Below are 20,062 nucleotides of genomic sequence, written 5' to 3' on the forward strand. Positions count from 1 at the left end.
AATGTTGAGCATTGTTACACTGCGCTCTGCAAAAGGGTAGTTTAAACGACTTGTTTGTTTGTTTTTGGCACACTCACGACATGGCTACTACACAGCAAATGGAGAAACACAATGAATATTTTGTATTTCACTTTGCTCCATTCTTAAGACCCAGAGATTCATACAAATAACACAGGAAAGCCGAATTACCACTCAGCAGGAACAGGAATCTCCATTTTGGCTTCCAGTTAATCCTGCTCTGGAGATATCAATGATGTCATAAACCAGCTGAACCAGCGAGAAAAATGGGCTAGAGCAAAACGGGCCGGAGAGTGGCAAGACTCCAGACTCCACCCCACACGGTTAGAGAAGATCTGCTCAACCCATCCTGGCTCAGAGGCTCAGAAAAACACAAAGCAGTGGTGTGCTATGACAACTGATCTGTTTTCATTAGCTGCTTGCTACAGATGCTGAGCTGAAGTAATCTCACAGGGTTCACGTGTTCCTGTGAATGTTGTCCTAATGTTTGTCCTACAGAGTGTTGGATGCATGATCCATCTGTTGGAGGTGGAGTAGAGTGAATTATTCACACCCAAATTGACAGTGGGTTGGATTTACCCTGTCGGGGCAATTCTTGTATCTAAGGATGGATTTTGGTCTTAATTGCGCAGAAGACTGTACAGGCATTTTCTTTCAGTGCGCTCTCTGTGTCTTGTCTTCATCTTCTTCTGTCAGAGCCACAGTGAGAATACAGACTATAATTGGCACTTAATTGCTGCCGTGGCAACAGTGCTATTTAAGCCTACGTGCTCTGCAACAAAGCTATATAGCGCGCACACACAAAACACAGGGAGGAAGACACATGGAAGGAGGTTCCTCAGCTCTCTTTCACTCCGAGTGTTTGTGTCTTTAACATATGGTGACTAGTTAGGCTAGAGAAGTTTTGCTGAAAAAGCGTGTGCGTCTGCATGTGTCTGTTGTATTCACCTGACTTGTTTTTCTGCTCCATTTCATTTAGACAACAGTCATAATAAAATCCTCATCTATCACGCCTTACCTCCCGTTGCCATAGTGACTCAGATCAGCAGCCTTCTGCCTGTGGGTCAGAACCCCACACAAGGTCTTCTGATAAATTTGGTGGGATATTGCATGATGAAATGTTTGCACACTGTAATGCCATGGTAAATCCACTGTAATCCATGTTACAGTTCTTTGTCTCGTTTGAATTTAAAACATAAAATAACTGATCAGCTAAGTTATATTGTGTAACTGTTCATGTCCATTTTTTTCCCTTTTGTATTGTTTATTGTATTTTTTATGCTCTCCTCCTAATGGCACAACCATATTAAAAATTAAAATATTGTTTCTGTTAGGCCAGAGGAGCAAAGCAGAAAAAATGTGTCCACGTCTTTTGGGAAATTTCTGGTTGAAACTGCTTCAGGCTTTGTGAGGTCTTTTTATTCCATTATTCATGCTGAGACCTGATAGTCTGAGACAGAAGCTACACCATCACCACTAAATGACAAATTGAACAGAGGACAACAGCAATATTAAAAAACTAAATAAATGAATAATCATCTGTGATGTAATTTCTTTGTCAATATTGTTGTAAAAAGAGTGATTTTAAATGTTCACATAAACTATCAATAGAAAAAAGTTAAATGTTGAATTAATTTCTGTTAAATTTCAAAACATATTGGGACATAAATGGTAAATGTACTGATTCTTATATAGCACTTTTCTACTCTCCCAGAGTACTCAAAGCGCTCTATACAACATGCCTCATTCACCCAATCACACCCATTGTCACAAGCACTTTATCTACACTGAGTGCTTTCTAACTACATTCACACACATTCATACTCCGATGGATGCATCGGAGAGCAACTTGGGGTTAGTATCTTGCCCAAGGATACTTGGCATGCAGACTGGAGGAGCCAGGGATCGAACCACCAACCTTCCGATCAGTAGGTGACCTGCTCTACCTCCTGAGCTACAACATATACGTATACAACATAAAAACAGTTCAATCTGTTCTTAAAGCTATGGATAATATTCTAATGACAGTTTCCACCTAAGATGCTTCCAATTAATTAAATAGACAGTTACATTAGTTTAACATGACAAACCCATGATCAGAAGGAGACATAACTTACTGGAGAGTTATGTCTGGAAGGGCATCTGATGTTGAGAACCCTGTGAAGAAGAAAAGAAAGATAAAAGCAGCTGAAAGATGTTCTGAAATTGTCAAGTAAAGAACTACATTCCACAGTTTAATTCAGTTCTGTTTGATTTTCATAGCACCAAATCACAACAACAGTCAACTCGAGGTGTAAAGTGTAAGTTAAAGACTGTACAATAATACAGAGAAAGCCCAGCAATCAGGTGGTCCCCTATGAGCAAGCACTTGGCGACAGTGGGAAGGAAAAACTCCCTTTTAAGAGGAAGAAACCTCCAGCAGAACCAAACTCAGGTTGGGACATCCATCTGGCACCAGCAGTCGAGGATGAGGCCGATACAAAGGAAGTGTCTCACCTTACGCTGACAGACACTTTACTTTTAAACTTTTCAAGCTACTGTAGCAGATATAGCAGCTGTTTAAAAAGCAAGTAGTTGGGGCCTTTGTTGTTACATGTTGTTAGGGTGTTGTTAGGCACATCATCGAATTCATCTCTGAGGTGATTTCTCCAGATTCCGGATAAAGACTTTGCTCAGTGTGGAGCCCCCGCTGCATTCACAGCCAGCATGTTTTTGTCTGAGCTCTGCAGATGCTATCTGAACTAGCTGTGAATGCAACTAAAAGGAACGCCAAGATTCTAAGAAGCAACAGAAAATAACAGAATGAGATTATTTTTGATGCTACAAGCATTGCCAAAATGAACATCCGCCAAATATCTGCTAACCCTGCTGAACGTCTCTCCTACTTTCCAGAATAGTTTGACTGTGTCAGACTTTGACACATAACAAAACCTTACACAGCAGATATATTTGCCGTTAAATAAATTTTGCGCTGAAGACTTGCATTTGCATTAAGGCTTGCATCGTTTTTTGCTCCTAGGGCTGAAGGGCCGATAGGTTTAGCCTATGGTGAGTCATTACACTACTCCACCTAGAATATTGGTCAGAATTTACTACACAAAATGAACACGTAATGGGTCTTCACTCAAGTTGTGCTCAAGCTCAAAGTCAAGTAATACCTTATTGCTAATCAATGCAGTTCTGAAACAAAAGGCATTATATTCATTTGGATAGGCAAAGTATCCATGCCTGCTAGATTTATTGACCTGCCAGTCCCTTCGAGTGGTGAGCCAAAATACAGTGATATACAAACTTTTCCTTCCTTTGGATTGAAGTACTTCTGCCTAAATTAATGAAATACGACAAAACAAAGCCAACTGTCACTGTGTCAAACCCAAAGTGAGATCACATCCTGTTGTTGCCCCTTCCCCATCCTCTTTCTCCTGGTTCATTGAACCTGCATAAACAGTGACAAAATCGTGAGGTGGAATCCCAGTGAGCCAGCAGTGAATTTTACTTCAGGTGAAATATTTATCTTGAACAGCCAAATGGCTTCTTTCCCAAACTCCACCAGTCCACACGTCCTATGTGCCAACCACATTTCATCGACCAGTTTCTCCTATTGTCTAATCTTTTTTATCCACTCTGGGTTTCCGTTACTTTTTTTTCTCATTTGCATGTCATGAGCTTCCTCTATGTGGTAATCTTTTTTTTTCTTTTTTTTTGAATGGCCACCAAGACAATGAGACACAATTCAAGCAGATTACTTTGTATTCAAACCACATGCAAATAATGGTGCATGCGTTTGTGCTCTGCCGGTGATGACGTTAGTTTCGTGCCGTATAATTGTCCTTGTCCATGCTCTGTCATTATCAGGCCTTCTGTTATGTGTGTGTGTGTGTATTAGTCAATTCAGAGGCAACCACTTCTGCTTTGATTAAACTGCTAATTATTGATCGGGCAAGCACCGACCTCCAGAGCTGACATTATCCTGCTCTGTGTGTGTCTGTGTGTGTGTGTGTGTGTGAGAGAGAGACACACACAGACAGAGTAAGAGAGTATGAATAAGAGCTTACAGTTTCTTTCCCAGCTGCTTTTTGTTGTAACACTTCCTCTCATTCAGCTCCACTTGTAATTTCTTGGATAAATGTTTATTGAGCGTGTAGTTTTCATTTTGACAAACAGGACTGCTCATATTCAGGAGCATTTCGACTTCAGATAGAAGAAGAATAAAATCTGTAAAACTGAGGTTGTATTCCAGAGATACAGCATTGATATAATAATATAATGAGGGAAGAGAAGCTTTGGAGTGATGAGGACTTGAGATGAGTGCAGGCAGAGGAGATATTGTCATGAGAAGAAGTTTGTGTTTTCCCCTAATCTCCGAGGGATGTGTTGACAGTTTTCACAAATGAATTCATTGTCATTAATTATCATTAGTGACATCTTAGATTGACAGAGTTGTTGCAAGTCTGCAGTACCTTACCTTGTTGAGAATCATGCCAAATAAACCACAAAAAAAGCTGAGCTGTGTTTATCCCATCATTAGCTGTATTTATTTTATCAAATGCGGAGTTTAAAACCACAATTCCAAGAAGTTAAAATGGTTTGTGAAATGTAAATAAAAAAGCATCCCAACTTTTTTGGATTTGGTGTTGTAGTTTTTTTTGCCTGGGGGGACAATAACCCATTGGGTTGCAAAGTCCGGTTTTTGAAGCTTTGACTTTTTGATGCTTGACCAGACTAGTAAGGATGAGATCCGACTTAAAGCCCACAAACACTGACTAATATTTGCACACCTGACTTTAACCAATTTACAAAAGGGACACCATGCTGTATTCAGTAAGTCTTTAAACTTGAGACCATAAACTCATCAGTGTGGGGGCAGCTGGGGGCCATTTTATATCTTTTTGGAGCCACAAAAGTCACCCCCTACTGGTGATTAGAAAGAATGCAGGTCCAAGGAATTTGCATATTGGATTTGCTTTTGCAACTCGGTAGCTACACCCATTTTTATACCCTCTGAGTAAAGAGCAGACAGTTAGTTAGAGCATGGGAAATGTTAAATGACTGAAGTTAGCAAAAACAACCGCCAGTCCCTCTGTGACCTGTAGTGACTCTACAGGTCACTGAAAAGAATTTGGTTAACTTAGCCTTTTGCTTTGATCATGTCATCCATTTGTTTCACTGTCCCCTCCCTATCTGTGTAAATGTCATACATTCTCAGTGGAGCTGGGTCAGCTCACCTTCCCAGACTGACAAAGCATTACACCCATAAACACACCAGTACAGCAAACTTTTGCAGTGGACGTGGAAGGATTTCCTCAACAAAACATTGGAAACACAATCTAGGACATCCAATTGGTTCACAAGCTATAATGAGCCAACCATTCTTCTGAACATGCTGAACATTATACTTGCAAAGCAGCTACAATGATGAGCATCACCATTGTCAGCACATTCTCTGTTTCACTCAAACCCCAACCTGGTGTTGCTGGTTCATTGGAATCTGATCAGGTTTCCCTTGTAATAATAGTTTTCTTTCTCTGTGCATTATTGTTTTCATAATAGCTGAGAGAGCAGCCTTAAAGAGACTGAAACCCAGACCTAATGTTTGCCAGTGCTGTTTCAGACATTTGAAACCATCGGAATTTTCCAACCCCGCTGCGGGACCTGGAAATAGTGTCCCCAACATCAAAAAGAAAGACACCAGTGGAAATCTGAGATCTGTTTATAGCAGTTTTACTTTTAGCAAAACATGGATGAATGTGACGACTGAACAACTTTAGATCAGTGTATTTTCAGCCTGACATTGACAAACACTGATGGCTCCTGTCAGTTTAAATGAGACACTCTTTCACCTTGTCAGCTTGTCCTAGCAGCCGCCCCCCCCCCCCCCCCCCACACACACACACACATACACACATCTATCATACACTCTGTGTGTGTGGGTTAAGGTGCACATGTGTGCACGTGAGACAGACTGTTTCCCTGTTGGATATGTGATCTAGTGGAGAAACATACCCATGCACACACCATTGCTGCCAATACATTTCCCGCTCAGTGCACTGAAGGAAGCAGGGGAGCTCGACTGACACAATTACACAAGTTCCTGCAGGAGGAAATGCAATCATTGTTGCCGCAGGTAACAGCAAACTGGGGACTACCTGCTAGTCAACCCCTGGGATAAACAGATGTACAAACACAGCCCATCGTGTGAGCTCAGCTGCCAGATGTTAGACAGGTTCCCCTTCCTCCAGTCAACGAACCCCACAGGTCCCTTAGTGTGTGTTTGAATGAATTTAGGGTTGACGAAATGTGAAGTGGACCATGCTGATTTCCTGCTGTTGTTGGTAGTGGTGTGTGTGGAACTGCATGGAACTACAGTGATGAGGTCCATTCTGCCTCCAGTCACATTTTCAGCTCTCTCTTCTGACCTTTCTCCTGCAGTTCAGCTTAATTTTGATTTTGCAAAATAATCATCAAGAACAAATACAGCATGCACATGTGTTTCTGCCTGTAAAAACAAAATGTGATCATTCAACTGTTCACGTTAGTGTAGTAGGTTATCGGTTGCCATGAAAGTATTGATGGGTTATCAGTTTGGTTGATCTAGAAAGTGAGAGGAATAAAGATTCGGCTTTTCTGGCTTAGCTAGAAAAGTTTGATTTAGAGAACAAATTTGCCACAGAGTGATAATAAAATGACATAGTCTGTATATGAAAGAAGGCCACAGTGTTACCCATTGTTCATGAACTACCATTTTAAAACCTTAAAATTAGGAGTCTTGTTTCTTCAAGCAAGACATGACCAGATTTGGATCACAGAGTAGGAGTTGTTAGCTAGCTAAACAACCATGCTGGATGATTTACTATTATATAAAACGGGATCCTTACTCTTGCCACTGTAGCAACTGCATCAAATGGTTTGCATTCTCAAGAAATATGGCCGGGTTGTGATAAGGTTTATTTTCTATAATAATTTTATTTCATGATCATTTCAGTGTTTAATGTAATAAATACATAAATAAAGTTATAGAACTGTAGACTACAAAACTAAAACAATGAGAAAAGAGCAGTTTTGGGTGGTAGATCTCTGTTTCCATGACATATAAGTGTCCCCTTAATGACACAATCCTCTGATTCATTGTTACTATAAAAATGTTGAATACACAAGCTTTAATGGTTGGTAGCATTAGAAAGATTATCAGTGTGAGAGAAAATTAAAGGCAACAATTATCATAGAATGGGAGCACCTGGCTTGTTTAGCTGTTCTTTAATTCACGATTGTACAATGAAAATCATTTTACAACCTATAGTTTTGATGTGGCTAATGCGCTCTTGTTTATCTGTGATGATGTTTTTGATATTAGCCATTATTATGGGATTATAACAAAGGAATGTTAAGTGCAGGTTAAGGCTCTTACTCAAACAAGCCTGGCAGTGTGTGAGAGTGGCCTTAACAGTGTATATATACGTGTCTCTTTGTGGTTTTATGCTACACTGGATGTTCATTCATGTATAGCTCTCATTAAGGGTTGTGGATGAAAGGCTCTAAGCACTTCTGACTGAATGAAGCAACAATACAAACATCACGGCCTGCTTGTTTTTGTCTGGCTTTGACGTCACCGAAACCCACAATCGCCATTATCAGTGCAAGCAGGTCTCTCTTTTGTTCACATAGTCAACTGAGAATCGGTAGACAGACAGATCATCATTTTTTATCACTGGGGCAACTAGAGGCATGATCAGTTGTTGCAGTAAAATATGTTCGAAGCATGAGATGACAGACAGAAAGGATGAGATAAGGGAGAGAGAGGAGGAGGAAGTACAAGTGAGAAGAAACATGATTCCCACTGAGAGGCACGAGAAAAAACACCAAGCCCCAGCGACTGCAGGAAAGATGGTGACAAACCGTTTTTCTCTGCACTCAAGTTTGTGGCTGATGGGCAGCTTGTTGAGTGCGCTTCGGGGAGCCCAAGGGATTTCTGTATGTTGCCACAAACATATTGATGCAGAAGGAAGCCCGTTCACAACATCTTCTTGCACTCTCAGTGATGCTTAAAACCCAGAAATACTCAGCAAAATACATATGGATTAAAAACGGGAATGCTGTAATAATGGTTTAATGTGGTGTTTGATGGTATGAAAACAAACCCAAGATGGAAGTAATTTTTTAGCCATTGTAAAGATGAAGAAAAAAATGCTTTTATTGTGAAAAGCCTCTTGAAAGCGCTGAGTTTTGATCCATGTAAACTTAAAAGCCCTTTAACATCAGCAAATTTGTGTAAATATTTTGTTCATTAATGCAGCCGTTTACATATTTAGTTTAGAATCCACATATATGTGTATATGTTGTCAATATAAACAATGGAAAGGTCAGAGGTCAAATGTGACATGATATTTTAAGTCTTTATATGGTACTTTCTATACATTGACAATACACACTATACGTGGAAGAATCAGAGTTTCTAAGACATGAGTTTTCAATTTTTGACTTATAAATCATTACGTACCTCGAGGACCTTGGTGGTTATTAGGGCTGGGTATCGTCACTGATTTCTAGAATCGATTCAATTCCGATTCACAAGGTCCCGAATTGATTCGATCCACGATTCGATTCGATTTGAATCGAGGAAATTTTGCCTCAGACAGTCAGAAATATTATAATTCTGATCACTTATCAGTACATATCTATATTTTTATATCTATAAGAAGAACCCTGACACTTGTGAGACTTTATCAAAGGTGTAAGCATCACAGCAGATTCCTCTGTGTCAGTCTAACTGAGGATAAAACACAGAAAAACATGAAGGCGGTTTTCCTGGTCTGGGTTTCTATAGCAGATGACCTTAAAATATTGTGCCGTCAAAAACAAAGTGAAGCAGAGCAAAGTTACAGAGAATTGATTAGAGACACAGCTAAGCATTCTGGAATTTTGCATAATTAAAAACACAACAAAAAATAAATATAATCAAAGATTCAGTGGCATCTGTTTAATTCACCTGATTCGATTCACTTGTTTAATAGCAGGAGGGGGGCGGGTGGAGGTTTGCCTTGTGTCATGTCAATGGGGGGATTTCTCTGTGAATTTTACATTCCTGTGGCAGCTTGCTAGGTGCTTGCTGTCATGGTCCTGGGTGTTTCCCAGTGTTTTGTGTTTGAGTTCCTTTTCCTGATTATTGGTTATTCATGGTTTTCTTCCCTTGATGTTATTTGTTGCTCTGGTTTCTAGTTTAAGTCACCATCTTCCTTGTGTTCCATGTGTCATATTCTTTCTGTCTGTCTCTGAGTATCAAGTCCACGTCTTTGTGAATTGTCTCTTGTTTCCTGTTTTATTTTGATAGTCCCAGTCCTACATGCTGTGACTCTAGGGCCCTTTCTCAATTCTCAAGTACGCGAGTACGTACTCGCGTTCTCGGCGGGTACGTACTCGCCGAGAACGCACGGGAGTACGGACTCGCCGAGAACGCGAGCACGGACTCGCGATTTGTACAATTGGAACACCAGCGTACTTGATGATGTCACAGGTCCGGAGTTTTTACTGCCGTCCTTAATTTAACTGTGAGTAATATGTTATGAAGCTTAACTTTAATCACAGCCAAGCCGGTTTACTCAGGAACTAATAAAAAGCCGAAATAAGCCAAACATTAACATTTAGAAGTGATCTAAGTGACTTATATATCATGTTTAACTTCAGTAGTGAAATCTCTATTAATAAAAATAGTGTACATGTACATATGTGTACATACCTTAATAAAAACAAGCAGGTGAGATGTTAGAACGCTTTTATTTTTATTTTAGTGGACACTCAATACAATAGACAACTACTGGGGTTTGGGGTTTGTTTAACCTGAGTAGCGAAAAGACTGCGGGGGGGTTGAAAACGATCTGCCGGGAGTCGGCTGTTCTCGCCGGCTGTAATAATCCTCGACCTCGCTGTCTGCTATGGAGCTGGCGGGTCACAGACGTCTCCGAAAACGTCGGACCTCGTTTGGAAATATATGATATCTTGATAAACTGAGCAGATATTCGAAGTTTACACAGCTACATTCTCGCTTGAAAAGAACTTAAAAGTTTATTTTGTGACCCAGAAAGAGTAATATTTAAAAGTTTTTAGACCCGCTCGTCCGCCATTGCCGCGTTTGAGTTTTGGACGAAATGCATTCTGGGATATTTAGCTGTACCAAGTCCACACAAGTCACCACCGATGCATGCTCGATAAAACGGGCGGAGCGAGAACACATCCGGGACTTTTTCGCGTTCTCGGCTTGATGCGTACTTCGAATTGGAACAGTACTTGGTCTCCGACTGATGACGTATCACGAGTACACGAGAACGCAAGTACGCACAAGTACGCATATTGAGAAAGGCCCAAGTTTTGCTTCCCTTTGTCTCGTTAGGTATAATTAAGACCAGCTGTGTCTCCCTCCTGTTTCTCATTCCCTGATTGCGCCTGTGTGTATATAAGCCCTGTGTTTTCTCCTGCTTGTTACTGGTCCGTCTGTGGTTTCTCCATACAGCTCGCTGTCCCCTTATGTTTCAGCAGTGTCCGCATCGTGGGTCCTTTATTGAATTCCACACATCTGCCGCTGCAGCCGTGACACTTGCTCACATTTGGAGTTTAATTTTTCGCTGTAGAAAGAAGTTTCAGTGTACAGTGGACGCTAATGTTTTTGTCACTTTTTAAGGAATCAAACTCAAAGTGATGTCAGCACTTCCAAGCTTTTATCGCTGCATGGCCGTACTCTGTCCCGCACTCCATATTAGCCATTGTTGATCAACACACATCTGTTGCCGCCACGGACGTCGCACACTCGTGCATTTGTCATGAGACACTCTCACAAACAAAATCACGGTTTAGTAACACAGCGCGCTTACGGGAAAGTAACAGTAATCTAATTACTTTTTTTGCAGTAGTAATCTCTTACTTTACTCATTACTTGAAAAAAGTAATCAGATTACAGTAAAGCATTACAGTAAAGCATTACTTGTAACACGTTACTGCCCATCTCTGATCATATTTACAAACAGAACGAGATCAGTCAGATTGCAACTCCCTGGGTAGGGCAAATGATATGTGATATATTACTCGATAGGGTTTCTTGTAAAAAAACAAACTGTAAAACTGTGATTGCTCATCTGTCCAAGTTTGAGAAAAATACACATTGCGATCTACTCTTTCATTACTTTGTCAGTGCTCCTTCCTCAGTGTCAGGGCTAATTAGTAGTTAGGAATAAGTAATGAAGTCATGTTGTAAACTGCAGCAAAATAACTCAATAACAGCTTCTTTTGATACTTTGTCAAGGGCGCGAAAGGCTACACAGGGTCCTTTTTTTTTCATCAAGGAGGGGCTTTGAGGGGCCTTGCAGGGTTTCCGAGGCTTCATCTTACTTGGCACACGATTTGTTTGGGCAGCATGAAAGCATTAGATGGAACGTCGCCAACAAGCCAATGTTATATAAATTTAGGGCCTTGGATGCAAAGTTTTGCTAAGGCTCGATTTCGGAAGGGTAAAAGAAGTTGTGACTAGGGATCTTGCACATGCTGATGTGGAATTAAAAGTTCAGATAAATAACACGGATCATAAAGTGCCTTAAGAGAGCTTATCCTCTTAAATTCAATACAGTTGCGCTTTTAGAAGATTTCATAAAGTTCGGATTTGTGTCAGCTGCAGGTAGTCAGAATGTTGGACAGTAAGAGGAGGAGGTTAGAGATGAGATAAAGACATGCATCCTTATCTCTTCTCTCCCCTTGTTTACTCTAATGCGCCGGTGAAGCTGAGGGCAGATCGACTCAGGAGTCAACACCCGGTTCAGGCAGATTAACTCGCAATAAGCTCATCTTCATTCATCACCCTGCTCGTCTTCGTGACACACGCACACATGCACAAATGCACACTTACACACAAACACACACACACACACACTCGTTCAAGGACTGGAAGATGGATCTGGATTGAATCCTCCAATTGGCTAATTCCAGTTTCATGACTATTACTGAGGATCGTCTGTGTGTATGAAATGAGAAACAAAACTTTGAAATTATTTTTCAGTCGCTCTGAGCTAATGAAAAAAATAAAATGCCAGTGCTCTCACGTTACACTTGGCAGATCCAATCTCATTGTAATTTTCTGCCTGTTAATTTCAGACTTTACCTGCTGCACAAGGAATCTTAAAGGAAAACTAGCTGAATTCACTTATTTTTAAATCTTTTTTGCTTTTTTGTAAAGTACTGTTTTTATTGGATGGACACACAGTTTGCTCATTATTATATAAAATAAAGCAGACAGAAGATTCCAAAATTGATTTCAAGTGGAAGTGCTAACTGGAGTATATTTTTGATAAACATTAAAACTTTGTCCTCAAATACGTAATCTATGTTTTTTCATGCTTGTCTTTGAAAGAGATACACAAGAAATATTCAGATACATTTTGTCTGACACTGAAATAATTGACCTTTTTTTTCAGTCTTTTATATATATTTAAATGTACAAGTCTGCTCGTGACTCACATGAGTTTGCATGTGTTCACAGAGGGGCGTTTTCAGAGGTGGTCTTGGCCCAGGAGAAGCTGACCAGCCGTATGTTTGCAGTGAAATGCATCCCTAAGAAGGCTCTGAAGGGGAAGGAGAGCAGCATCGAGAATGAGATTGCCGTGCTGAGGAAGTGAGTGCTGTGACACGAGAACACAAACATAAGTCTACTAATTCCTGGTTACCGGGGCAACTGTGCATCTCTGATGCATCATACCCCATCAAGCCCCCCCCTCTCCCCCCCCCAGGTCACGATCCACAGCCTGCCTACCCTAATAAAAACAATATTCAGGACTGAAAATTCTGTCAGTGTAGCAGCTGCAAAACATTAACGTCAAGAGTTAAGAACACTGTTTGTTATACGGCGTTTCTTGTTGGTGTTTAAAGTACATGTTAGATTCAACTTGACTCTGTTACACAAAGAGCCGAACAAACACTTTTGTGCTTAAGTAACAGAATTTAGAATTTTGCTTAAAGGTCTGAATGAACAGCAAAGTCATTTAAGTAGCAAGTCTCTGCAATCAGCAGGAACATTGTCTCTGCCCAGATACTTGAGCAGTTATTTTGAAGTCATCAAATCGGTTTAAAATCACTTGAAATCTTTGTTGACTTTGCCCCAAAATAAGGTTTCAGTATTTTTAGATTTTTTTCCACATGCCAGTTATGCAAATACACACAAAATGACGTGATAATGACGTTTTCAATCAATTCAATTCAATTCAATTTTATTTATATAGCGCCAAATCACAACAAAAGTCGCCTCAAGGCGCTGATACAATATTATCACAATACTTCACTCACAAAATGATATTATTGTGAATTTAGCATTATACTTAGTATTGCGGTAACATATATTAAATAAAGTTATTTCTACCAACCCGTCACTAAAAGACGCCATAAATGTTGACATAAGGCAAAGTCAGTCTGCAATTGAGTGGGGTCAAGTTGCCAATTGCATCCAGTCTGTTTCTGATATTACAGCAATTAATTAAAATAAATCGTTGAAAAACTTATGTGTATGTGTCTGCATGGACAGAAATTTTCATTTTACTATTACCTTGCGCTCAGCAGCCTTCCTGTTCTATCATCATCATCATTTATTTATATAGCATTTTAAAAACACACCTGGTAGACCAAAGTGCTGTATAATACAAATATAAATATAATAATAGATAGAAGAAACCAGACATAGCAGTAAAATTAATAAAAATGTCAGTTACCCACAGAGTTAAAAGCCAGGGAATAAAAATAGGTTTTTAATAAGGACTTAAAAACTGGCACTGATGAAGCCTGTCTAATATGGAGAGGAAGGTTATTCCAAAGCATCGGCGCTGCAGCAGAACGCTCAGTCTCCTCGAAGTTTCAGTCGTGACTTTGGGACTGAAAGCAACAACTGCTCAGCTGACTGAAGGGAACGAATGGGGACGTTGGGCTTCAACAAGTCAGACAAATAAACAGGTGCCAGACAATTTAGAGATTTAAAAACCAATCAAAGGACTTTAAAACGGATCCTAAATTCAATTGGAAGCCAGTGTAAAGAGGCCAAAATCGGAGTGATGTGGTCAAATTTCCTTCTGCCAGTTAAAAATCGTGCCGCAGCATTTTGCACTAGTTGCAAGCGTGACAAAGTGCCTTGCCCAACCCCTATTAAAAGAGAATTGCAATAATCTAAACGTGAAGTAATAAAGGCATAAATAACACTTTCCAAGTCACTCTTGGAAAGAAAGGGCTTAACCTTCGTTAAACGTCTGAGGTGATAGAATGCTCATTTTACCACCCCGTTTACGTGGTCATCAAAGGTAAGTGCAGAATCAATTTTTACTCTGAGATTTGTGATCGAACTCTTTAGTTGGGAAGTCAAAGCTGCAAGATCAACATCTGGAGCGTGAGAAAAACGATTTGGGCCAAATAAGATCGCTTCTGTCTTCCGATCATTAAAATTAAAAAAGTTTTTTGCCATCCATGCTTTAACATCACTAAGGCAGTCAAGCAGAGGTTGACTTGGGAGACTATCAGAATGACTAAAAGGTAAATAAAGCTGGCAGTCATCTGCATATAGATGGAATGACGCTTTATGTTTTCGGAAAATCGCGCCAAGAGGCAAAAGGTACAGTGAAAACAATAATGGCCCAAGATGCCTGTGAAGGTTCTCAGTCATCCCCTGTGTAGCCGGTGTATCAGAGAAACTCAGGAGAGTTTAAAGGATAAAGGTCACTCTTTCGAGGATGCCAACGTTCACATTTTGGACAGAGAGGACAGATGGTTTGAAAGAGGAGTGAAAGAAGCCATTTACGTCCACTGTGAGCGTCCATCTTTGAACAGAGGCGGTGGTTTACGACACCAACTGTCTGCCATCTATAATCCAGTTTTGAGATCCCTTCCCAGACGCCTTAACGCCCACTCACATCCTGGGTCATCTGACCTCAGGAAATCACATGATAGGGTGGGGCCAGGTTTCACAATGAGCTCACCCGAAACCCTGGCTGATTGGGACCCACACCCGCTTTCACACCTTGGCTCAGGTGATTAGGTAGAGGATCATCAGGGGGTCCTTTGTCCCTCTTTGGGGGGAAACTCCCACTGGGTTTAAATCTGGGATCTCTCAGTGACTCTCCACCATTTGACCCTTAGTACTGAAGAAGTTGCTCGGATGAGAGGTGAAACGTCTTCAAGCAACTCAAAGAAGTCCAGACGCTTTTCTTTCCAAGCTCCTTAGACCAATAATGGCCCAGGAATAGATCCCTGTGGCACACCCCAAAGCAGAGGGGCCACAGAGGATGAAGCCGACCCCAACTTAACACAAAAGGTCCTATTTGAAAGATAGGACTTTAACCACAAAAGTGCCGAACCAGAAATTCCCACACAGTGCTGTAAGCGGGAGATCAGCAAATCGTGATCCACTGTTTCGAATGCAGCGGTCATGTCCAACAGGACCAGCATTGCATATTTACCACGGTCTGTCGCTATCAGAATGTCATTCATAACTTTTACGAGGGCTTTCTCCGTACCGTGAAATGGCTTATAGCCGGACTGAAAGATTTCCGACAATTGAGAGTCATTCAAATAGTCCATCAACTGAGTATAAACAATCCTTTCCAGAATCTTACTAGGAAAGGGAAGCTTAGAGATAGGTCTAAAATTTGATATGACTGAACTGTCTAAGCCTGGTTTCTTAAGTAAATGTATGACTGCATGCTTAAACTCCTTAGGTACTTGACCAGACAAAAGACTAGTATTAATAATAGTTCTGTAGGAATATACCCAGAATACAACCAGTTGGCAGCCGTGGCCCTTCAAGCTCTGTTCATTGAAGACTTATTCAGACTTATTGCAGCTTGTTAGAGTATAGAAGTGCTTTATAAGAACCAGTCCATTTACTGTTGGAGTATAAAAGTGCTATAAAACAACCAGACCATTTATTATTAGAGTAAAAAGCACTATATAAAAACCAATCCATTTACTATTTATGGGAATTAGCTATACATGCACTGACCTCAGTGTTTAAAACTTACTGAGCATTCACTACAACAGTATATGTCAGAAAATGAAGAAAAGCACAAAAAGAAATTTGTGCTTCCCATTGCAAACTGTCAAAATAATCATTTCAAATGACATGGTTCTTTCAGCTGCTCACTTATTTCCCTAAGGGGTTGCTACAGAAGATGGATCCACATGCTGATTTAATACAGATTTTATAACGGATCCCCTTCCTAAAGCAACCCTCCTCGTCTGGGCTTGACACCAACACTAAGAGCATGCTGGTTTGTGACCGCCTTCGGCTGGCTTTGTTTCACCGCCTGGTCTCAAATCACAGATCTTACACAATAAAGGTGAATGTTTTTAAGCACTACATCACAGAGACACCAAAGTTATCATTTCAAATAATCAAAAAAGAGAAGTCTTCGTCTGTTTCACCCTACAGACAAACAAGTGATCTCACAGTTACACAGAAAAATCAAAGTGCTGCAGCAATTATTATGCCATTAAATGCAATAACTTTGGTAATTTGGTTTCACTGTTAACATTAGAGAAAATGCAAATTGGATCCACGAGGGAGAGAGCAGACATCCATTTAGACAAATGAGTGTAATTTCAGTGCATGTTAGAGAGCATCAGTGAGCAGATTCTGTCTCAAGCAGCAGGGCAGAGACAACAATTTGGCTTTGGAGGGAAATCTGCTGGATCAGGTTATGGCAAGTTTCAGAGATTTTGGTGGCAGCAGACGGTGGAAAGAACTGTAAATCTGACCCCAAGCGCTAACAAAAGCATCATCTTGTTTCGTCAAATACTTATCTTCAGTAGCACAACTTTTCTTGCAAGCACATAAACGCATGCTAAAACACTTCTGTGCTCTGGGTGAGCTTAGGCAAAATATGTCATTCACAGCAGCTTCTTTGAGTCCCAGATTTTTTCCAGAGAAAACCACATGCACCATTTTACCTGCCATCAGACAGCTCAGACTTCTTAGCGTAGATCAACCGGCAAATGAACAGCTTTGCATATGCATCACAGACGACACACCAATCCATCTGTCATATTTGTGTCTCACATTTCAGTCTCCCCTAATTCATGAAAAAGACACTGAGATACCTAAAGTCTTCCACTTGTGACAGCAGCTTATTGCTGCCATAGAGTTGGCACTCCACCCTTTTCCAGCTGAGAACTATGGTCTCGGACTTTAAGGTGCCAATTCTCATTCTCTCTGCTTCACACACTTTGGCGAGCAGCCACAGTACGAGCTGTATGTCTGATGAAGCGAACAGAATCACATCATCTACAAACAGCAAAGATGAGATCCTGAGACCACACTTGGCTATATCTAGAAATTCTGCCCATTGAAAGTTGTGAACATGAACAGAATCAATAACAAGCCCCCCAGCAGAGTCCACCACCCACAGGGGAGGGGATCCAACTTAAAGTCTTCAATATGAACCAAGCTCTCACTGGACCACATAGCCCATAGCAATGAGCCACGTACCCCATACTCCTGCTCAACAAGATCCCGCGAGGGATGTAGTCAAATGCCTTCTCCAAGCCCGTGCTGATCTGCAATTATCTACTTAATTTTGTTTTAATCTCGTTTTTAAAAATATAGTGATATATTTTAAAATATGTACAGATCTCACATCTCAAGGTGTCTTTTAACATCTGAATGAGCAATCTGGTCACCTGTCTCACTATCTTACTAACTCTGTTTTATAATCTTATGTAAGATTCCTATATTTGCCTCTGATGCACGTCGTGCTTTTTGCAGAAGAGAGATCCATTTCTTAGTGTCTATGTGCTAGGGATAGGGCACAATGCTTTGAAACTCACACTGCAGCAAACACAAACACACAAGCATGCAAACCTTGCTGTTCGTGACATTGCCAGAGAAAAATTTATTAATTAACGATCAAACGTTGAGTCTTTTGCACGTGTGGCAAACGTGGCTCTCACATCACCGTTGCGGGGATGTCGGCATGAAGGCGTGAGGAAGTGTTAATGTCGAAGAGGCCTGTGTCTGAATGACACAATCCCGTTATTCACCCAGTCTATGTGCAGCAGTAACAGGAGATACATGCAGGAGAAATCCATGAATGAGAACAACTAACTGCCACACCAGGCATTTAATGCAAAAAGAGGGTTTTTCTGAATGCACTCCGGATCTGCTCTGCCATTACACTCAGGCTTTTCCTGTCAGCCATTCATTATCCTTGACAGGGCACACACACACACACACACACACACGCTCACACACACACACGCTCACGCACACATTACCCCTTTTCAACCAGTACTTGTATGAGTATGAGTCACGTCTCAACTCTGTGATTCATACCTGCTGCCGCTGCGATCATACGCTCTTTAATAGGTGTTAGATGTTTACCTGCACACCTGCTGTGTGTGCCTCCGTGTGTATATGCCTGAGTTAGGCCAGGGGGGATTACCTCTGTTTACTGTGCAAAAGATGATTAACCTGCAACCACGCACACAAAATTAGTCGTGTTTCCACTAGGCACGGCATATTAGGATAACAAACAGACAGCTACACACTGACAAACACACAAACACGCACACACACGGAAGAAGGGAAACACCCCATCATGCTGCTGTAACCATGGAGAAATCAGCAGAGAAGCAAAAAAAAATGAGCAGAAATTGTGATGGGAAAGTGTGAAGAGGTTTTGGTTGAAATAGATTGTTGGTTCGATTTTTGTGAAAAGTTTGTGCTGACATCAGAGTAAAATAACTTTTTCTTGATTTTTGCAATTACAAAAGGATCTAAATTCAAGGTACAATTGCTATTTATTTTTCTGGAATCGTGTACACCACAGTCTTCACTGGTTGCTGCGAGTATGGATGAGACAGAGAAAACATGGTAGCTGCCTTGCTGGGATTAGTTAGGATTGTGACAAACATGCACACTGTATAAAGTTAGATATAAATTGTTTAACGCCCTATAATTCAGTGTGATTCTTGTTGGTTTAATACCTTTTCAGTAAATCTCTTCAGTAAGGTCCAACCAAACCCCCTTTGCCTTCAGCTGTATTTTTTTCTGTACCTTATTTAGTTAGTGGCAAATCGCAACTCAAGGCACCTCAAGGCACTTTATTTTGTAAGGTAAAGACCTTAAAGTAATACAAACAAAACCCCAACAATTTGACAACCTCCTGTGAGAAGGCACTTGGCAACAGTGGGAAGGAAAAACTCCCTTTTAACAGGAAAAAAACCTCAGACAGAACCAGGCTAAAGGAAGAGCAGCCATCTGCTGTAGCCGGCTGTGGATGAGGGGAGGGAGACGGGGCAAGCAAAGAAATTAAGTAATTCCAGTTTTTAATACTTACAGCCAACTACATTTCAGAAGAAGACAAGAAAACACTTCGTGTTGAATGACTACAGGTCTTTGTTGGGATTGTAATATATAGAATTATGGCAGTACAAAAGGTAAAAGTGGGTCTAACCCTGTACTAGTAAGATGTAACTAATGGTTACCAGCATGTGTATGTTCATATTCAACATATATACGCAATATATATTATTTATTATAGTATTTTGCAAGGATGTCAAAATCATCTGAATCATATGAAAAATAAGTTTCAACAACTATTTAACATGACTAAAAACTGAAATTTCTATAATCAGTACTGAGAAATCAGGAACTTTACTGTCATTTAACTGCCTGTCTATGACTTTATTACTTTGCGATAGTATAGCTGGGCATGTGGGAGGCTCATTAAAACTCATTGTTTAATTCAATCAGTAGCTTCAGAGCAGCTAAGAAATGGATCGTGAGGTGACACTTTTTTGTTAGTTGAGACATAAAGTGTTAACAATGTACAACTCAGAATATTAAGGTGTACAAAAGACAGTTGGAGCATTAATCTGGACTGTGACTGTGGGAGAAACTTTAAAAAAACAGATTAAAAAAAAACAAATCTTTACTGATTGCTTTGTCTTTGTTTTGCAGGATCAAGCATGAGAACATTGTGGCACTGGAAGACATCTACGAGAGCCCCGACCACCTCTACTTGATTATGCAGCTGTGAGT

General features: G+C 40.5%; 1 protein-coding gene and 1 long non-coding RNA gene across 2 annotated transcripts in view; both read left to right on the forward strand.

The window, feature by feature from the left end:
* The window catches only part of camk1da (calcium/calmodulin-dependent protein kinase 1Da), an 83,314-nt gene that overhangs the window by 25,582 nt on the left and 37,670 nt on the right, over window positions 1-20,062 (forward strand). The window contains exons 2-3 of the mRNA XM_085138755.1: window positions 12,533-12,664; window positions 19,982-20,056. Coding sequence (XP_084994881.1) covers window positions 12,533-12,664; window positions 19,982-20,056 — 207 coding nt within the window. The remainder of the gene's footprint in view (window positions 1-12,532; window positions 12,665-19,981; window positions 20,057-20,062) is intronic.
* LOC146498651 (uncharacterized) lies at window positions 13,290-19,309 on the forward strand. Its single transcript, XR_014870374.1, has 2 exons — window positions 13,290-14,526; window positions 14,756-19,309. It is a non-coding gene; the product is annotated as an uncharacterized LOC146498651 (long non-coding RNA).

This window comes from Neolamprologus multifasciatus, chromosome 17 (genome assembly GCF_963576455.1).
Source record: "Neolamprologus multifasciatus chromosome 17, fNeoMul1.2, whole genome shotgun sequence".
Lineage (NCBI taxonomy): Eukaryota > Metazoa > Chordata > Actinopteri > Cichliformes > Cichlidae > Neolamprologus > Neolamprologus multifasciatus.